Source organism: Nannobrachium achirus (genome assembly GCF_963921795.1).
Source record: "Nannobrachium achirus genome assembly, chromosome: 20".
NCBI lineage: Eukaryota > Metazoa > Chordata > Actinopteri > Myctophiformes > Myctophidae > Nannobrachium > Nannobrachium achirus.
Genome location: NC_137827.1, coordinates 42,851,561 through 42,871,237, shown reverse-complemented (window position 1 = coordinate 42,871,237; position 19,677 = coordinate 42,851,561). Strand labels below are relative to the sequence as shown.

The 19,677-nt window shown below is 43.0% G+C and overlaps 1 protein-coding gene across 1 annotated transcript in view; it reads right to left on the bottom strand.

The window, feature by feature from the left end:
- Positions 1 to 1,553: 1,553 nt before the first annotated feature.
- Positions 1,554 to 19,677, bottom strand: part of ehd4 (EH-domain containing 4) — a 36,424-nt gene continuing 18,300 nt past the window's right edge. The window contains exons 4-8 of the mRNA XM_080750693.1: positions 12,764 to 12,930; positions 12,313 to 12,446; positions 11,600 to 11,711; positions 6,568 to 6,732; positions 1,554 to 5,628 (exon numbers count right to left, since the gene is read on the bottom strand). Of these exons, the coding sequence (XP_080606819.1) occupies positions 5,071 to 5,628; positions 6,568 to 6,732; positions 11,600 to 11,711; positions 12,313 to 12,446; positions 12,764 to 12,930 (1,136 nt within the window). The 3' untranslated portion in view covers positions 1,554 to 5,070. The remainder of the gene's footprint in view (positions 5,629 to 6,567; positions 6,733 to 11,599; positions 11,712 to 12,312; positions 12,447 to 12,763; positions 12,931 to 19,677) is intronic.

Sequence of the window (19,677 nt, the reverse complement as noted above, 5' to 3'; positions counted from 1 at the left end):
TTCAGTGATGCCGAATAACATTTTTGAAAGAGGTTCTTTAAAAAATACATATATACTGTATATATTTTGATGGTTCTATAACTAGCCACTTCTTAAACCCCATATACTGGACCAGTGTCTCCAAGGGGTAGATACTTGTTTCGCTGCTTTTTTCCCTCTACGCCAAATCTGTCAAAAATAGACGATGATCTACAAGCTCACAACCATGTTGCGATGTGAGCGAGAGAGCATAGATTCTTGCCATTGCTCTGCTCATCAGCAGGATCCAGGCTGGATAAACATTTGTTCAAATGTTACTTGAGCACAGGTGAATAAGTGTTATAAGAAGTTGAATGATAATGTTAAGTTATTTGACTCACAGGCGAAACACCATTGGTCTACAACCTCAAGTTAATATTGTTCATCAAATCAAGTCAGATTAAGGCCACGGCTACACGGAGCTGGATATTTGTGAAACTAGACATTTTTTTGTGCTGTTGGGGCTTGCAGCCACATGAAGCTGGATATTTCGGCCGCGAAGCTGGATATCTTTTAAACCGGATAAATAAGTGAAGACATTGAAAAATATCCGATTCACTGGATCCGTGTAGACAGGGAACCCGGATATCTCTGAAGACTTTACTGTGTGTGTGCTTGTTAGACCTAGATATTTTTGTCGTGTGGACCTAGATATCTTTCTATGTGGATATCTGAAAAACCGGGATATATGAAATATCCAGCTCCGTGTGGACCTAGATATTTTTCTATGTGGATATCTGAAAAACCAGGATATATGAAAAATCCAGCTCCGTGTAGCCATGGCCTTAATAAATGCATGAAATGCCACTAAGTTGTTAAACCAACTTCTGGATCATCAATAGCCTGCACAGCATTAAGCTGTGGACAAAGGACGCCCGATTAGTGATCCTCAATATTTAATGTGATGAAGGTGAAAGCATGACTGAGTAAGAGCTGCATCATCAGCGTAAAAACATTTACAGATTATCACTAATACGTTCAATACAAAATAGATTAAAATCAAAATATAGCCATAGAAATTTTATTTTTTACATTCAAATAGTTGATTACGTCTCATTTAAGCCGTTGTTCGCAAAAACAAAACAAAAAGAACATCCTGCTGTACAACGTCAGTAACCGACCTGACGTACGTAGATAAAGCATTTTTACATTGAGAACATTGGTGAAAACTGATCTGACTAAAGTTGACTGTTCTGCCTAGGCTTCGTATACAGGATAACATGGTAAAGCAGGCTTGGGAAATGTCCCCATTCACTAATGCCAAGAACACACATGTTTTTGAGCGGTGGTCACACCGTCTCCATAGCGTGGCCGTGTGTGTAGGTATGTTTGTTTGTATGTATGTGGGTGGGTCTGTATGTAGCCTCAAGCCTGTGTAGTACCTTTTCTGACCACACATGTTAAGGGAGGGGCGCTGTTGTCCAGGCCACACACACACACACACACACACACACACACACACACACACACACACACACGGGGGGGGGGGGGGGGGGGGGGGAACCACCGCTCAGTTCACACGGGTGTGATTTTAAACACAGATCATAACCCCAGTTTGGCCATGATCACTGATATTCAAGATCTGCCTTGGTCTGTACACATTACTAGGGCAGGTCACCATGGACAGGCACATATAGACTATGTGTGTGGGATTCAAATCTTGACCAGTCAGATCAGTCACAATTACATCAAACATAATTGGCCAAATCTGAAAGTGATCCTGTAGTTTGTGATGCCTAATCCTTGCTTGTCGGCAACTGCGTGAACCTCTATGATGGAGTGTTCTTGTCAGTGACAAATCTGTGAAAATAAGTCATTAAATGTAATGTCAAGGCTTTTCACAGTATTACAAATATTAGTGTTTTCAAGGATTAAGGGACAAAATAAGGGCATAGTCTTTAGACTGTCAATAGAAATGCATCCCTTCCATTAACTAGACACTCCTTAAAGACTTAAACACAGCAACTTTCAGTTAAGGCCAAAGGGCATCACAATTACAACTGTACTCCCACAATGGCTTTTACCAAAGTAGAATCTGTAGAAAGTCAGCCATCCGCCTGTTTCCACCAGGAACCCTTCTAACACTCCACCACAAGTACTACAAAATATTTATGATTTTAGCCGTTTTCGTTTTCTCGTAACAGGTGGACAGACTTCAGTTAAGATATGGAGTCCACTGTTACATAATTAGGCCCACAATTATAACTTCTGTAAAAAAGAAATACAACCTGAGCAAACCCTATCGATAGCTCTGGGTTGATCACAGGTATCACTCTCTTCCAGACAAAAGGCACTGAATTTAAACCGTCTGTGACCAACTGCAGGATCCTCAAGGAAAGTAGTAACAATCCCGTCATAAGACCACCAGGAAGCCTGTAATTTAAAACTCTAGATCAAACATTTTTAATTGACCACAGTTGTGATGTTATGATGATTTGATACAGTATATAGCTGCTATAAATTGGTGCATATTAGGACAGATGTTTTGTAGATTTGCTGGACCTGCTAGAAGAATTGTAAAGAATAACAGGTTAATAAGTTTGTAGTTAAATAAACTGCAGTTTCTTTTAGGCTTGGGATTGTAGGAGTGACTTATGAGGACTATGCTCAGTATGCTGCCCCAAAGACAAACTATACTTTGTGTGTTTAAAAAAAAAAGTAAATGAAATCACACTGTGCATATACTTAATGTTGCAACGGCCCCTACAGGTTTAAACTTTCATCAAGGCTGCACAGATTGCTTCACTTATAGCCTCACCCCAATTGTGATGTAATAGTAGCCTACAGTTTTACCTCAGGCCTCAGTGGTTAAACAGGTACCATTACCTCACGATTGGGGTGTGGAGAGCATTGCAAACTAGTGTAAACTAACCCAGTTTACTGCCAGTGTAGTTCCTATTTAAATGGTACGTTGGTCATGACCAGGTTTTGGATTTCATATAAACAGAAATGAAACTAAGAAATGCTATGATGATACACCGTCTACGTAGTACGTATGTACCAACAATAATATGTTGGCACAGTACACTGCATTGTCAGGACAGCATCTTTTTTTCTTTTCTCAGTTTTACTACTCTATAGTAGTTATATATTTTTGGTTGTACTGTATATAGCAGTACACAGGAAACTCCTGAGTGTTCATTTTTAAATCTGTACACTCTTTAGAGTTACACATGAGATAGTGAGCACATGATTTTACTGAGCATACAGGGAGGATGCTATGGCATCGTGAAAGGTCTGAGGTCACCACGCCAAGTGGAAACTGCAGCACGCAAACAAAACAAAGCAAATTATGTTGACTCGGACATCATTTCAGAAATGTCTCCCCAAGGGATCATTATTAACAGCATGAGACAGGAGGGGGCACTATCACTACCATTGTCATCTCCTCCAGTTCATCAGCTACACTAACAGGACAGGGAATGACATTTGACCTGACGGCATTCAGTCCATGAACCCTTCTTCCTGGTTTAAGACTAAGAAGGTGAGGAGGGGGTTTCAGATGACCGGAGAACATTATCATGGTAAATTGTCATAAAAACTATTGTGGATAGATATTACAAGGTGGAGTGACAGGGAAAGTGTGTGTGTTTGTGTGACACACAGATCACAAATCAACCATAATGTCACAACTTTCTCTGTCTATGTGGCATGTGCACTAACCACATGCCACAGTGCATCGACCACATGCCGTCATGACTGACTAGACTTCTACATTTTCCTGTCCTTCACAGAAAGACAGAGGAGGAAGGCAATGGTGGGATATGATTGAAGGACATACGGCTACTTGCCGGCAAGTGTGTGCACCACACAGAAAACATTAAAAAACAGATTGTCCTCAGCAGAGATGGGCACAGGCAAGTGGATTTGGTGATAATCCAGATGGGCTCACTGGTGCCGAATAGGAATGAGTCAAGCACAGGGCTCTCATGGACATGTACAATGGTGTGGTGTCAATAAATGGTTGATTGTGATTGTTATTGTTAAGAAAAGATGACCCTCCTACATCACTACCAAAATTTGCCCTGGTTATAGGCAACATTCAGCTTCAGAAGTCAGAAAATATAGTTTCGCTCATAGTTCAGAGAATTCTGTCAAAAATAACAAAACAAAATGCATCAAATAATACCTCACTAAAACAGAACATGAAATAATTAAAATATACACATTTATTTCACATTGATAAGGAATTGGTAAATAGATTCATTCCCATATTCAATGTTTTCATCTTTTGAAATATTTGAAACTGATATACTGTACGTACGTAGAGTGAAATTTCTCAAATTTCTCCTCTACACACTAGGCAACCTATGGTGTGCATAACTGAGCCATTTCAGCAAATACATTTGCAGAGTGACATACATAGTACATATACACATTGAAACAAACAGACAACCTCATTACAATAGGTTTGTGTTGCTTTGTGGCCCAACTAATGAAGATTTCTGACCAGTAAGTACTGTAGTCCAAAATATATTGTGCCTATTGGATATTTTTGTGTATTGGTCAGCTGGTTAGGTTAGCTATTCATGTCTTTAGCTAGCTGGTTAAATGTGACTTGGTGAATTGTTAATGGTGGTATTCTGGGAAAAAAAAATTGTTGATGAGTTATGTTTGCTGGCTAAGTAATCATCTATCTAGCTGGCTAGATATATGTTTGTTTTATGCGAATTAATGTATGGGAATAAGATAGAATTGTTGCTGGGTAGAAGAATAGAATATTAGTGGTAGGGTTCTTGCTACAGTACATGACAATAAAATAACTAACAAAAGAAGGAAAAATAAACTGTAGCTGCTGTGGTTTTTGTTGGACTTTTGTTTCTTTGGTATAATTAATTGATTTGCTGGCTAGCTAGGCATGCTAACAGGCAAATTAGTTAGCTGTCTGGTAGTCTTTGTCATGGCTGTAGAAAACAATAATCATCAATCACAATAATCTTCTTGTGTAACATAAGAATTCTATACTCATGGTTGAGGCATTTTCTTTGCTGGCTGGCTAGGCATGCTAACAAGCACATTAGCATCAGTCCTCCGACAGGCTAGGTGTCTTGCCTAGTCCTCGTCATGGTTGTAAAGGATGTCGGCAGTGGGGTTCTTGCGGTGCGAGGGGGGCATCAGGTGCAAGGGCAGCTCGCTGGGAATCTCATAGCCCTCCAGTTTTACTTTGATGAGGTGCTGAGCGAGAGCAAACTCCTCGTCGTCGAGCATGCCGTCATGGTCACAGTCTGCCAGCTTCCAGATCTTGCCCAGCACCGTGTTGGGCAGGTGCGAGTTCATCATCTCCTTCTTGGCGTTGACGCCGGTGATCTTTCCGTTGACGGGCATCAGCGTGTAGAAGATCTCGTCGTAGCGATGCTTGTCTCGGCTCACGATCCAGTCCTCCGCGTCTTTCCCGGCACTGATCCCCTCGCCGTAACCCTGGCCGAACGGACCGTCCTGACCACCCTCAAACGCCCCGCCAGACACCAAGGATGGAGGCGCGTTGGACTCTTCCTCTCTGATCATGGCCATGAGGCCAGCGATCTTATTGGCCAGCATCTTGTCCACAGACTCTATGAGCTTCATCTTCAGAGACGGAAACTTGCTGAAGTCGTAGTGCTGAAGCTGGTCCTAGAGGAGGGAGGGAGAGAGAGATAGTTTTTTAAACCTTGTTTAGGTCTGAATACATCTGAATGTGCACGCCTATGTCATGTGTCATAATCAGATCATCATCATTAGAACTGACGGACCCCACAAGAAAGACACACACACACACATGATGGAATGGGGGGAGCTGAACTCTAAAACAGCAGCTGGTTCCACCAGACCAGACCCAGTTCAAGAACAGAGTTGTGGTCCAAAGGCACACTGTGTCCTGAAACATAATCCCTCAGTGACTTTTGAAACCTCCACAGAGCAGGAGATACGTCTCTGTATAGGGAGCCAAATACTACAGAACACAGGTGTGTGTTTATATGCATGCGTGTATGTACGCGCGCGGATGTGTGTGTGTGTGTGTGTGAGAGAGAGAGAGAGAGAGAGAGAGAGAGACAGAGGAAGTGAATGAGTGAGACAGTTTTTTTTACAGGTGTTAAATGTCTCACCAGGGGACCAAGCATTCTGTAACATTCAGTTCAATAAGTACAAGCTGTAGCTAGGGAGTGACACTCACGTGTGTGTGTGCGCGCACACACACACACACACACACACACACACACACACACACACACACACACACACACACGCGCGCACACAGCATTAAGTCATGGTCATCCTCCCCTTACAGACAGTCCTGACTCTCTAGACACAGTTCAACAAGCACCTGCATGGTGTGTGTATGTGTGTGTGTGTGTGTGTGTGTGTGTGTGTGTGTGTGTGTGTGTGTGTGTGTGTGTGTGTGTGTGTGTGTGTGTTTGTGCACGCGTGTGTGTGTGTGTGTGTGTGTGTGTGTGTGTGTGTGTGTGTGTGTGTGTGTGTGTGTGTGTGTGTGTGTGTGTGTGTGTGTGTGTGTGTGTGTGCGCGCCTGCGAGCGCGTCCGTCAGTCTATCTTCTTACTCTTGGCTACAGTACCTGCATCTTGCTGACACTGGGGAAGTCTCCAGGTGAGATGTGATGTTCTCTCTGGATGATGGTGTAGATTTCTGGGAGGCGCATGATCAACTCCTCTTTCTTCTTCTCTTTCCCAAATAAAGATGGCATCTCCTTCTTCAGATAGCTGATGATGTATGCATGCACCTGGAAAGGATAAGACAGATGTGATTGGTTGTAGAGCCGGGCAATGTATTATTCATATATCGATAATATTAGACTAGATATCATCTGGGATTTTGGATTATCATAATATGATAATAATGGCAAGTGTGGTGTTTCCTGGTTTACAGTAAAGTTATGTAATGTCATACCAGACTGTTCCTAGCTGTTCTATTATTTGCCTTTACCTAAAGTTATTATATAGGCCAGGGGTCTTCAACATGTTTCAGGCCAAAGAAGGACCCCTTAGCTACATATCGCTACCCCTAATCTCCATATTTAATTTCTTCGTGTTTTTTCATAAATTAACGCCCTACTTGAACATACTACAGCGTCAAACAAAAGCATCAAAAGTAGCATATCTGCAAGCTCAAAAAGCAGCGTGAAGCGACACATTATGACATCATCACTGAGATTTGCAGCAAGCTCTAGAATGTGATTTTGCAGAAGTAAAAACTTCTGAATAGGTGTAGTTACTCCAACAAGCATGACAACAGTGTTCTGTGTGAAAGCCATCGAACATCAGAATGGTCACGTTGAGCAGCGTGTTCTTCTCCCACAGCAGCTCAGAGTGGAAATGAGAGAAATGCTCTCTTTAGGCTAAATTGACACAGCGTTCATGACGAGTCCATAACATCTGACGCTTTAGTTGTCATATCTTTGGCAACAAGTGACTCCCTGAGTAGCAGTGATTCACGTGTGGAGCCACATCCTTTACACAAGCACTATTAGTCCACTTTTTAACCAGCCATGGTTCTTGCACCATCAGTACACAGACTACACACAGCACAACACATTTTGCCAGAGTTCATATCTGATGTTATCAATGTGGTGAGTTGTTGTGTCCAACAACACAATAGTTTTCAGTTTTTTTGACGTGCTTCCTAAACATAGATTTTTGCACATACAGTTGCCACAAGCAATATAAATCACATGAACTCTAGCGTCCCTGTTCTGGGCACGGTGAAAACATCCATTCTACAAGCTCACAGTGCATCAAAGCGTGTTTTGAGCTTGTGGATTGGCTACTTTTGTCGAGTAGATTTGGTGTAGACTAGAGGGAAAAGGAAAGGGATAGAGCCCCAGTCAACAAAGTATACAGGCTTTAAGTGGTTAAATCCTAATATCCTATGCAATTCTGCATGGCTTTTCTGAATCCGCTTTCCTCACTTAAATGTTCCCCTTTGAGCCAAAGTCAAAGCTTAAAGGGGAAGACCACCCATTTTCAATATTGAACTATGTCATTAATATACCTTAGAGGAGTTGTGTGGAAATAGAAAAAAAGTTCCCTCCCTTCTGTGTTGCCTAGAACTGGAGGTTTCAATATTTCAATATTGAAAATGGGTGGTCTTCCCCTTAAACACTGTGTCACCATACGCCCACGCACGCACGCACGCACACACACACCCAGTCAAGTCTTCTCCACTCGACTCCCTTCAACAATTAATACCGGAGGTGCCCTTGAGCAAGGTGCTTCAAAAGGAATTGCTACTCAGTGGCCAACAGAAAATATGTACGTACAGTATATACAGTTAATATACAAGTTTGAAAGTAAAAGGAGGGTAAGGATATAGAAAATAATTGAGAAAGAGAGGAGGGAAATAGAGGGAGAGAAGGAGCTGTGCGGTCGGGTCAAAGTAACACGGTACACATTCCATAGAAACATATCTACAATATATCACACAGACAAGGAAAGGGAGGTTAGACATGGGATGAAACATGGAAAGAATCGAAGAGAGAGATGGAGGTGGGGTAGAACAGAGCAGAGTAGTTCAGCGGATTGTGAGGAATGTCTCACATGTGGTCAGTAAAGTTAAGCTCCTAAAGCTACACTGAGAGAGAGAGAGAGAGAGAGAGAGAGAGAGAGAGAGAGAGAGAGAGAGAGAGAGAGAGAGAGAGAGAGAGAGAAAGAAAGAAAGAAAGACAGAGAGAGCAAGAGAGCACAAAAGAGTGTGTGAATGTGTGATGGATATATTGCTGTGAATTGATATGTGGATGGCTGGATGCATAGACACTGTATGTGTGTGTGTGTGTGTGTGTGTGTGTGTGTGTGTGTGTGTGTGTGTGTGTGTGTGTGTGTGTGTGTGTGTGCGTGCGTGCGTGCGTGCGTGCGTGCCTGCCTGCCTGCCTGCCTGCCTGCCTGCCTGCCTGCCTGCCTGCCTGCGTGCGTGCGTGCGTGCGTATCATACATTCCATGAAACAGGGAGGGTGAGGAGAGAGAAACTGAGGAAAGTTCAGTCAGGTCAGTCTGGAGAACGCTGGATAAGCTCACACATGGTCTCACCAGTGTGTGTGTGTGTGTGTGTCTGTGTGTGTGTGGCGTGCGTGCATGCCAGATTCCTGTTTGTCTGCCCAGCAAGGGAAACACTACGGAAGAGATAAGGTCCACTCTCCACACTCCACAGAGAGTGTGTGTGTGTGTGTGTGGGGGGGTGCATACATACGTCAGTGCCAGTCTACAGTACCCAGTACAGACTGTACATTATTTTTCTAAGTCATATTTCTTTGGCGTTTAGTTAACACTTTCCCTCGGCCTAGACTGCTGAACATCTGCCATGCGATCACATACGTGTCCAATTTCGTATTGGTTTTAGTCCCAGGGATTTGTTCTCCCCTCTGTTCCGGGAGTTCAATTAAAAAGAAAACAAAAACAAGCTCTAAGACAGCTGCAGTCGTTCAAACTCCTCCAGGGAGCTCCACCGCTTTATCTGCTGCAAGAGAGAATCGAAAACAGGATCCAGGCAACCCGGTTCAGTCACATGAACCCGACTCGGTACCAAACCCAAGCAACCGGACCCGATGCCCCTCATCATGCTACAGTACATCAGCGGTTCCCAGCATTGTCGGGGCCCACTTCAATCTCAAAAGTGTTCGCGGTCCACCCACCAGACCACATACTCCCAATCAGTGCGTTCTCAGAACATGTAGTTCTCAGAACATGTTTATTTTAATGATCAATCAAATCAAATCAGATTTTGATAAACTGCATTGTGTTTCGATTGTGATCAACGGAACTGACGAGGGATGCTTAAAGCCCTTACAACGGATTTGAACCCGGATTCCTGTGCTGAAATAATAGAGCCTGCCTGCTTGCTCAGGGGATAAATGTAATCTTGTGACAGATCCTGTGTCTAGGTGAGACATGACCCTTGACATGATCTAAATTTCTCAATAGAAGAGAAGGGAGACTAAATACAACCACACCAAGTTATATTGTATTAACAATGGACAAAATTACATTTTATTCATTAATAAAAAAGTGACTTAGTGCCTCTTTGAGTACTTATTTATATTTATAGACAGTTTTCAAGGTTTTATATTAAAAGATACCCTGTCATTTTCTTTTTACATTACATTTTATATTGTTATTTTCTCTATGAAATGAATACGTACAAATACCAGCACACTATAGAAAATACTCCTTGCCAGAAGTGCATTGTCAAGGACACATGGGACAGAAGCGACATTACATAATGGAATGTGGCCATTGCAGTTTGTTGTTGCATAGGGAACTAATGAGGGAATGGAAGTTTCCTATAGAAAGTACTTCTCTGAAGGACAAACAGCTTTGGAAACAGCACTGGGTGTAAGAAAAGAGGCAAGCGTAAATAAGAGCTGCTTTCAAAGACTCAGATGAAACTAATGTAGAATCTACTGTCTGAAGCAGATTCATCTACTGTGCTACCAAAACATTTCCTGAGACTGAACTTGAATATTTCCTTGATTGAACTTGAATATTTTTTGAATACTGAACTGATCACAGACAAGCACAAATACATTGAAGCCCACGTGGTGTGGCCAATCACCCATATGCCACGAGCCCATTCAGCCTTTAAAGCGCAAGCCTAGCAATGCCGATTTGTGCTGGTGGGCTGCAGTTCGTCCATGTCGAATTTGGCATTGTATGGCCATGGTTTGCTGGCCGGCGGGACACTTATAATGAAGTAATGTAAATGTATAAAAATACATATTACATAATAAACTAGTCAGTGTAAAATAATTTCAGCAGAAATAGTAGATTTCTTCTTTTTCTTTTACTAATTTCCAGAGGTACGTGTATCTTGGCCCTTTACCCCTGTATATTTCTGTACTGATCTGAGACCAGCATGTGGTCTTCCTGAACAGCCAAGCTTAAAACACAGATATGAGTTTCTGCCACCCGAACTGTGAAATCTGCAGCAGGCCAAAACAAACACAGGAAGACAAACACATCACTCAACTGTTAAACACCACAGGGAGGAGAAGCTAGCACCACGTCTCAACTCCTCTGTTCTGGTTCCTCACTTCCTCATCCCATCATCTTTCTTTTTTGATATTCTTGGGGGCTTTTTTCTTTTTCTTTTGTCAAAAAGAGAGAGTCAGGAAACTGCGAGAGAAAAGAACAGTGACTTGCAGCAAAAGGTCCGCCGGTCCGGGAGTCGAACCGGGGATTTGTTGGGCACACTAGAGGCTATGAGGTATGAGCCCTAACCAATAGGCCAACAGGTCACCCTGCCATCATCGTCCCAGAAATACTGTGTGGTCGCACTGATCTGATCCTGGTTGGACTCCTTAATGTTGCTGACAACGCACTCTTACACCAGTTGTGTCAAGCAGGCAATGTGTTTGGGTCTAAGTCTGTCCATGCGACAGACCCTGCGGCATGCATTGACACGATGGTGCTCTCCTGTCGTATATCGCATGTTGACGAGGAAGAATCCTTTTCGAATCTAAGCCTACTGGTTTATGCAACTCGAACCTGCTGTGTCAGCAGAAGGTGCCTCATTAAATATAGCAAAAACAGCTGATGTACTTATTTTTGCCTATAATAAGATGGACAAAATAGGGATACCAGGATGGGATTCCCTCTCACCTTGGCCAGGCGGGCTCTCTTGATGAGGTCGTTGAGTTTTCTGAGCGCTGCGTTGCGAGGAAGACCCTGGATGTCTTTGAACAGGTCCTGGGTTTCTGCTTCAAATAGACGCCTAAGGAGGAAGAGGATAAGGAAAGGGAGGAGGCTTAGCAGAGTTAACGTCCAGATGCATTCTTGAATGAATGAGCAGGCAGTCCGCTTCCAGATATGCTGTCATGAAGTCTCAATCAATATTTTTCTTTTGTTCCATTTCCCTCTCCTCTCTTCACTTCCTAACATTCCTGCTCTGCCCCGTAAATTGAAGAAAAACCCATTATTGCTAGTAATCAGTTCCCTTAACCCTGTCCTTTTCATTGACGTGGTGTGGGTTGAGCAGCGCTTCAACAGTGACTCGGCGGCGCAGCAATGTAGCTGGCCATGCTTGGTCGTTCTGTAGCTTTTGTGTAAATGTAGCATCAGAGGGCATGGCCCAGAAATAATGAATACATTTAGTTAGCTTTGATTTCTACCTACACTGGTAGACATTGATCCTTTATCAAATGAGGATGGTTAGTAGGTTGATTATTAGGTAGGTTAGTAGGTAAGTTGGTGGGTAGTTTAATAAGTAGGCTGATGGGTAGGTGAGTAAGTAAGTAAGTAAGTTGTAGTAGGTTAATGGGTAAACAGATAGGTCGGTAGTACAGTAGGTGAGTAGGATAGTGAGTCCGGCCTACCTGTTGTCAGTGTTCTGTAGGGGTTTGGCCCAGAAGGAGCCCAGGTAAACTCTGCACACCTCAGGTGTGTTAAGCACTTTCCCCAAAGACCACATGAGGGCGCCGTACACACGCATCAGCTGCTGGCTGTCCACCTGTCCACAGGTGTGGAAGAGGAGGGAAGTCATATCAGGTTCATACTGGTCCCAACAGTTATGTAAATATAAATGCACCATGTGTGCTGGACTGGTCCTCAACTGGTTTCTCACTGGGACCGTCCTGAACTTTCTTTGTGCATGAAGTCACAAACCAATATGATAAATAACATGATAATAGTAACAATAATCATCATGATCATTGATCATAATCATAATAATATGTGGTTGAGGTCTATTCTATTCTATTGCAGTGTGTGGTTAACTTGTTTTCCACAACACTTGTGTTAATTAAATTCTACTGTATCCTATCCTACCTGGTCAGCCTTGTTGAGGACAACGCGGATCTTGTCATCTTGTCCTTTGAAGGCCTTGATGGCTTCAGAGAACTCGTCAGAGATGTCCAGTTTATGAGCATCAAACAGCAGAATGATCCGGTCCACCCGCTCTCCGAACCAACGCAACACCTCAGAGAAATCATAACCTGGATGGAAATTAATGGAGAGAGAGAGAGGAGCTGTTTGCATCACTTTTGTTAACTTAAAAATACAATATTTGATTTATTCACACAAGTCTACATTCTCTATTAGGCTGTGTACGTTTTTACCCAGCTGAGAACACAAGGTGCTCTCCTAAAAACGCTTCTAAATGCCCAGAGTATAAAATATTTCAGCACTCAGCTTCCAGAAAAAGCCCTATCACTGAAAACAATTCAAAAGTCAAAACATGCACTGTGCTTAAAAAAAAAAAAAGATTTGGTAGCCACTAATTCTAAGACTACTTGGCTGTAACTCAGGGCGGAAGAAAGTTTCCCGTATTTTCCTCAAGTGCACTGTTGCGAAGCGACGCGCTGTGTTGTGAGCTTGTAGATCTGCTATTTTCACTAGTTTGGGTCGCAGGCAAATGTAAAATGTCTTTATTGGGTCTCGAACTAAAAGGTTTGGGAACCAGTGCCCTTGAGGATGACACTGAAGTGACCCTGAATGTAAAGCGCTTTGGATAAAGAGAGGTACTATGGAAATGCAGACCATTTCACTATAATTGTAAAAACATTAGCGATACCCTTGTGTTAGTCTTCCATATGGTTTAACTGTCCATTTTTTAAGTGTACAACATTGAGATACGCTCCATCTGTCCGTAATCCGTATTGTTACCCAAATAACAATGTGGCAGGAAGCAGAACAACTCTCACTTCTCCTTGTAGTTACACAACTCATAGAAGGCAGAGAGATTACACACACATATTGAGATTACACATCACAATATACACTACGTTACTAAGTTACCATTGTATATGTCTGCTTTTCTTCTTTTTTTACACACAAGTAAAGCTAGCTAAACCACACTGACAGTGACTGGCCATAAGAAAGAACAGAAACATTTCTGTCCAATGACACCAGCCCGATAGGTTAAAAATGATAATAATCCTGTGAGAATGTTTCTATGCCTACAGACTGCCTGTATAAACAGGCTCTGTATATAAAATACACTCAGACAGAGGGTGATTGGTTCCCAAGGGCGTTGTGCCGTTTCTGTCAGACTTTCACTGGAACATGCTTAACCCACATCAGTTTGATGACATCACAAACCATCTATATATGGAACACACCACGCAGGCCACAATACCAACTCACAGCCACAACAAAATAACACTCAAACGACATAAACAACAATATAGACACACACCCATTGCACAAAATATTATGCTATAATTAAACATGTAAAACACACACACTTGCACGCAAGCACTGACGCACGCGTGCATGGACATAAACTAAATAAATTCTCCACACACTAGTGGTTCAGAGAACAGAATAAACAGTGAGTGGAAATGAAGCCAACAGGATGGTATGGAGGATACAAGACAATCACTCAGTCCTATCAGACTGACTGATTTCAGCAGCAGTGTATATATGCACGCTCACATGCTCATTGGCGAAACATACTGTATATTTACAGTCAATTACAGAGATGCAGACTGCAGTGCATCTATGCACACTCACACTAACAGTATTGTACATGCAGTGAGCACCATTTCAACCTGCTATGGCAGTGGTTCACAAACTTGGGGTTGGGATATTATTTTGTGGGGTCCCCAGCTGATTAGCTTAATGTCATTTTTTTTCTCACTCAATGGTAAACAAAACCAACACACAATATAAGTGTATAGAGGGTATCGGCACATTTATAAAGTGACAATTTAAGGACTTTCAAGACACCAAACTGGCCAAACTGTCAAATATAAAGTAAGCATGAGGCGAACATTGTGAAAATAGCAGATCTACGCCTCGCAGCGCAAGGCGAGGGGTTGTGAGCATGTAGATCTGCTATTTTCACAATATTCATCTGTGGAACCGAGTCACATTAAATGTAATACCTACAATTCCAAGTGCTTGTCAGGGTGGGGGTCCCCAGTTCAAATATGTTTATTTTGGGGGTAACGGCCTAAAAAGGTTTGAGAACCCCTGTGCTATGGAAAGATGACTTCACTATAAAATCTTCGTGGCATGGTAGACTCCCTTCATGAATTATTCACGAAGGACTCAAGGGAGTCTAACACAGGAGGGACTGATGGGCGGGACCTAGGATCGCGTTACGGCAAAGGTGTCGAGTGTCGCCAGTTCACAGCTCTGTTCTCCCTAGGGGATAGGTGGGGGGTGTGGCCTATGAACAGTAAGTACAGTCTGTCACATTGAGCCAAGAAATTTAACCTTGCTACCTGACTGACTGGATTACAATCTCTGTTCCTATAATGACTCATACCCCTACTAATCTCATGTTCTAACATCACAGGGACATTTTCACACCATCCTTATACCGTTATATACCGTTACAAGTTCTTTGTATTTATTTGTTTTCCCCTTCGTCCGTCCGTGTGTGTGTCCGTCCGTGCGTGCGTGCGTGCGTGCGTGCGTCCGTGTGTCCTCGCAGTTTGTGTGCACCTAATCTCAGTCGCCGTTGGCCCGGTCGCTGCCAAAGTGAGCACACACATTCCCTGGATGCCAATCTAGAACCTCTGCCCTAAATTTTTCAAATGGGCCTTTTCTAGCGCCACCTAGTGGCCGATGTTTGCAAAACACATTTCTGTGCACTACTCTTACAGATTTTGTCCAAAAATCCTACAAATCGGTAAGCAGTATCTCGACAGTCATGTGATCGACACGGATCTGTCCGATTTAGCATATTCCATCCTGATTGGCTAAGATTGGCTTCCAAAGTTTGTAGGATTGAGCCGTTTTGAACAAAATACCTCAAATCCCAAACGCAAAGTGCAATTATCATGAAATCGCGCACACACGTTCCCACTAGGTCGAGGAAGAAATGCCACTTCAAATTTTTGAAATCAGCCTCATGGTGGCGCTATAACAGGCCGATTTGTGGTTTTACCTATAACTCCACCGATCAGTTTCAAACTTTGTAAGCGCACTCCCTAGAGGCCAAGGAAAAACCCTTTCTCTGCATTTTTCACACCAGCCTTTCATAGCGCCACCAGGAGGCCGACTTATGTAAAACACAATTTTTTAGATTATTCCTTGAGATTTTATCCAAAAATCATGCAAATCGGTACACAGTATCTCTATAGTCATGTGATCAAGTCCGATCCGTCTGATATTTCATATTCCATCCTAATTGGCTAATATTGGCTTCCAAAGTTTGCAGGATTGCTCAGTTTTTGAACAAAATGCTTCAAATCATCAACGCAGCTTGCGATTACCGTGAAATTTGCCACACATATTCCCACTATGTCAAGGAACAAATGCTACCCTTTTCACGTTGGCCTGTTATAGCGCCACCAGCAGGTAGACTTTAGCAAAACACATTTTTGGAACACAATGCCTCAAATCATGCATGCAGCGTCCGATTGCCATGAAAGGTCTAAGGTGAAGAACATATGCCAGCCTTTTTACATTGGCCTATTATACAGTAGCACCACCAGGACGCCTGGCCTGGTGGAGACCTGTGCTCGGAAGAGCACTGCTTCTAGTTCTTTGTGTGAAGTTTTGTTGTCACTCAGCTTAACGAGTGAAATTTTAGTCAATGTGTGAACTGTAAAAGCTGGGTAAAGAATAGAACAATTCCAGGTAGAAACACACCGAGGACAGCAAATTATGTGCGAGGGTGTTGTTCTGTAATCACTAGGCCACACATTCAACAACAGTCATATGTTCTGTCACTCTGGCTCAATCACTGAATATCTGCCAGAAATGTCAAATGAAATGAGCCCCTTAAGTACAGCAGCTACAATGCTGCAGGCTTGTATTAAAGAAATAACTCACGTTTCCATTCTGTGGGGTAGAATCACTATCAGCTATTCCATCTCCAGTCTTCCTGACTCAGGATCGGCTCATTATTCCAAGACCGCTGATTATTTCATAGCTATTTCCTTCTCACAAAGGAAACGCCACGGTTCAAACAATAATACTTCCTGTTGCCATGACCTCAGCTACTACAGTATGACTCTGGACTGGAACAAAAACACACATTATGTATGGCCTCCCATACACCCAGCTGTTTTCTCTGAGTTCCATGTAGGTGCTAAATTAACACTCTCAGTTATTGTGAACTAAACCATCTTCAACCTCTTATCCGGAGCCGGGTCGCAGGAGCAACAGTTCCAGCAGAGAGCACTAGACTTCCCTTTCCCGGGCATGATGGGGGATCCTAAGGCATTCCAAAGCCAGCGTGGAGATGTAATCCACCCATCTGGTCCTTGGTCTGCCCCAGGGCCTAGTCCCAGTGGGACGTGCACCTCCCTAGGGAGACGCCCAGGAAGCATTCATACTAGATGCCCGAACCCCCTTAACCGTCTCCTTTCTATGAGAAGGAGCAGCAGTTCTACTCCCAGGTAACTGAACTTCTCACCCTATCTAAGGGAGATGCCAGCCACCCGTCTGTGATACAACCGTCACATTTCGGTCAGTTGTTGGATGACAATCTTACTCTTTTGGTCATTACCTTATGACCATAGATGAAACTACTGTAGGAACGAAGATTGACTGGTATATTGAGAGCTTTGACTTCTGGCTTAGCTCTTTTCGTCACAGCAGTGCGGTACAACGACTGCAATACTGCTCCTGGTGATTGATATCATATCTGCAATATTCCACTGACAATGTGCAACTTTGTACATGTTCACACTAGCATCCATGAAAGTTAATCTCTAAGATATATCGGCTATACCTTCCCTGTACCAGCATGCAGTGCACATAAGGTTCTCATTGGCGAAACATACTGTATATTTACAGTCAATTACAGAGCTGCAGACTGCAGAACGAATACAATGGAAGTTGAACATCCAAATATATTTCGTCATGAGCTAGTCGGGTTACTCCACGATTGCTCCATGGCCCACAGGCACATGCAGTTGAAACTCTGCCTGTAGTTCTTCGCCCAGCCAGTGACATCAGAATACATCACTGGGTGGTGGTAGGCTGCTACAGTGATACAATGAACATTGGCAGCCAAGTGTTGCAGACGCTATAGACATGCCACCCCTATGACTAATAACTGGAAATCGATTGAAAGGCTGCAAATGTATGCACAGGACCGTGTACACATCATAAGGAGAAAGTGACTTTACAAGGGGGATTCCACACAAAATGTTGTCATATGTACAGTAAAGTGAGAGAAAGACAGAAAGCGAGAGAATAAACAAGAAAGAAAGAAAGAAAGAAAGAAAGAAAGAAAGAAAGATACAGGGATACACACAATGACATCGTCTGCAGTGATGTCATTCGTTAGAGAGAAGGTCAGTGGGTCCGTCTGCAAACCAGAGACTGGGATGAAACACACACAAAAACCAGGCTGTCTGTCAGTTTCATGCAATTCTTCACTCTTATACAGTTGTTGTCTAATGAGTGCTGCCGATGTAGATGAAGTTTCTGTCCATAGATTAACATTAGAACACATAAGAGATGTGATTGTATTTATTTCCTACAGAGGACTGGGATGTGACAGCAACAGTGACAAAGACACTGAACGAGGTCGCTACAGGTATTCATCCTGCCTGTACACAGTGTAGACATTGTACTGTACAAGTCCCGTTCAGAAAATGGTTCAAGTGAATGACAGAAAAGACACAGGGTTTTTCCTGTCTGAAAACAGAGCTTGGGTGGTGACATTGTGTGACAGTATCTGTGGTCTGGCTTAACTGCCCCAATCAACTCATTCTTAAGACCATAGGGAGATATAGACAAAATGTCTAATTGTATGTCCATCCACTCACTCATGTTGTGATGTTATTGATTATAACAAAGCAGTCTTTATTCATCAAATAAAGAACATAAGGGAGGTAAAACCAAATGTATTTCTAAATCCTGTATTTTCTGCCAATATGTCAAGGTAACGTGTGTGTTCTCACGGACGCTTCTTCTGCAAAAATGAGCTGACAAGCAATGCCCAAGGGGAAGCCTAATAGCAACAAAAATGCAAGATAATGACATCTCATCGAATTACAATATGAACAACAAGAAATCTGAAATTTCACAGACATGACCAATGCAGGAAAAACCTCAAGGCTTTGGCCAATCGTTCAGTCAGCCAACCAATCGTTCAGTCAGCCAACCAATCAGTCAGTCAGTCAGCCAATCAGTAAGTCGGTCAGTCAGTCAGTCAGTCAGTCAGTGCTGTCAGAGAATCAGATAGTAAGTCAGTCAGTCAGTCAGTCGGTCGGTGTGACTCAGTTGGACTGCTGCATGTTTTCAGGAGGAATTCTTCCTCAGCTGAACTAAACACTTCCAGATGGAGGAACGCCCTCCACACCTCCCTCTATCCGCCAATCCCTCCCTCCATCATCACCCCTCCTCAGCTGCAGGCTTCTAGTGTTCCCTCAGAATCTGGCCTCTATTGTTCTCTCTCCATCCTTTTTCTGTTCTTCCGTCACTCAAGTATCCTTCATCCACCCCAACATCATTTGGGTAGGCATTCATTCCTCCCTCCAACCATCCCTGTAATGTCAGCTACTATATAGCCTCACTCGATCGGTCTTTTATCTGATGTTCTTATCCAAAGATACCTGTGCAATGAGTGAACAAACAGGTTGGTTGTTCAGTGCCTTGTTCAAGGGCACTTAGGCAGGATATTGGCACACTGAGGTGTCTCTTATCAGGCCTATTAACCTAAGACCTTCGTTCTTAAAGGACTGCACCGGCGGAACGTTCACCCCAGAATAGGGATACTGTCGTTCAAGCTTCCTCTGTTTGCACGAGCCATGGCATAATTCAGTTCAAAG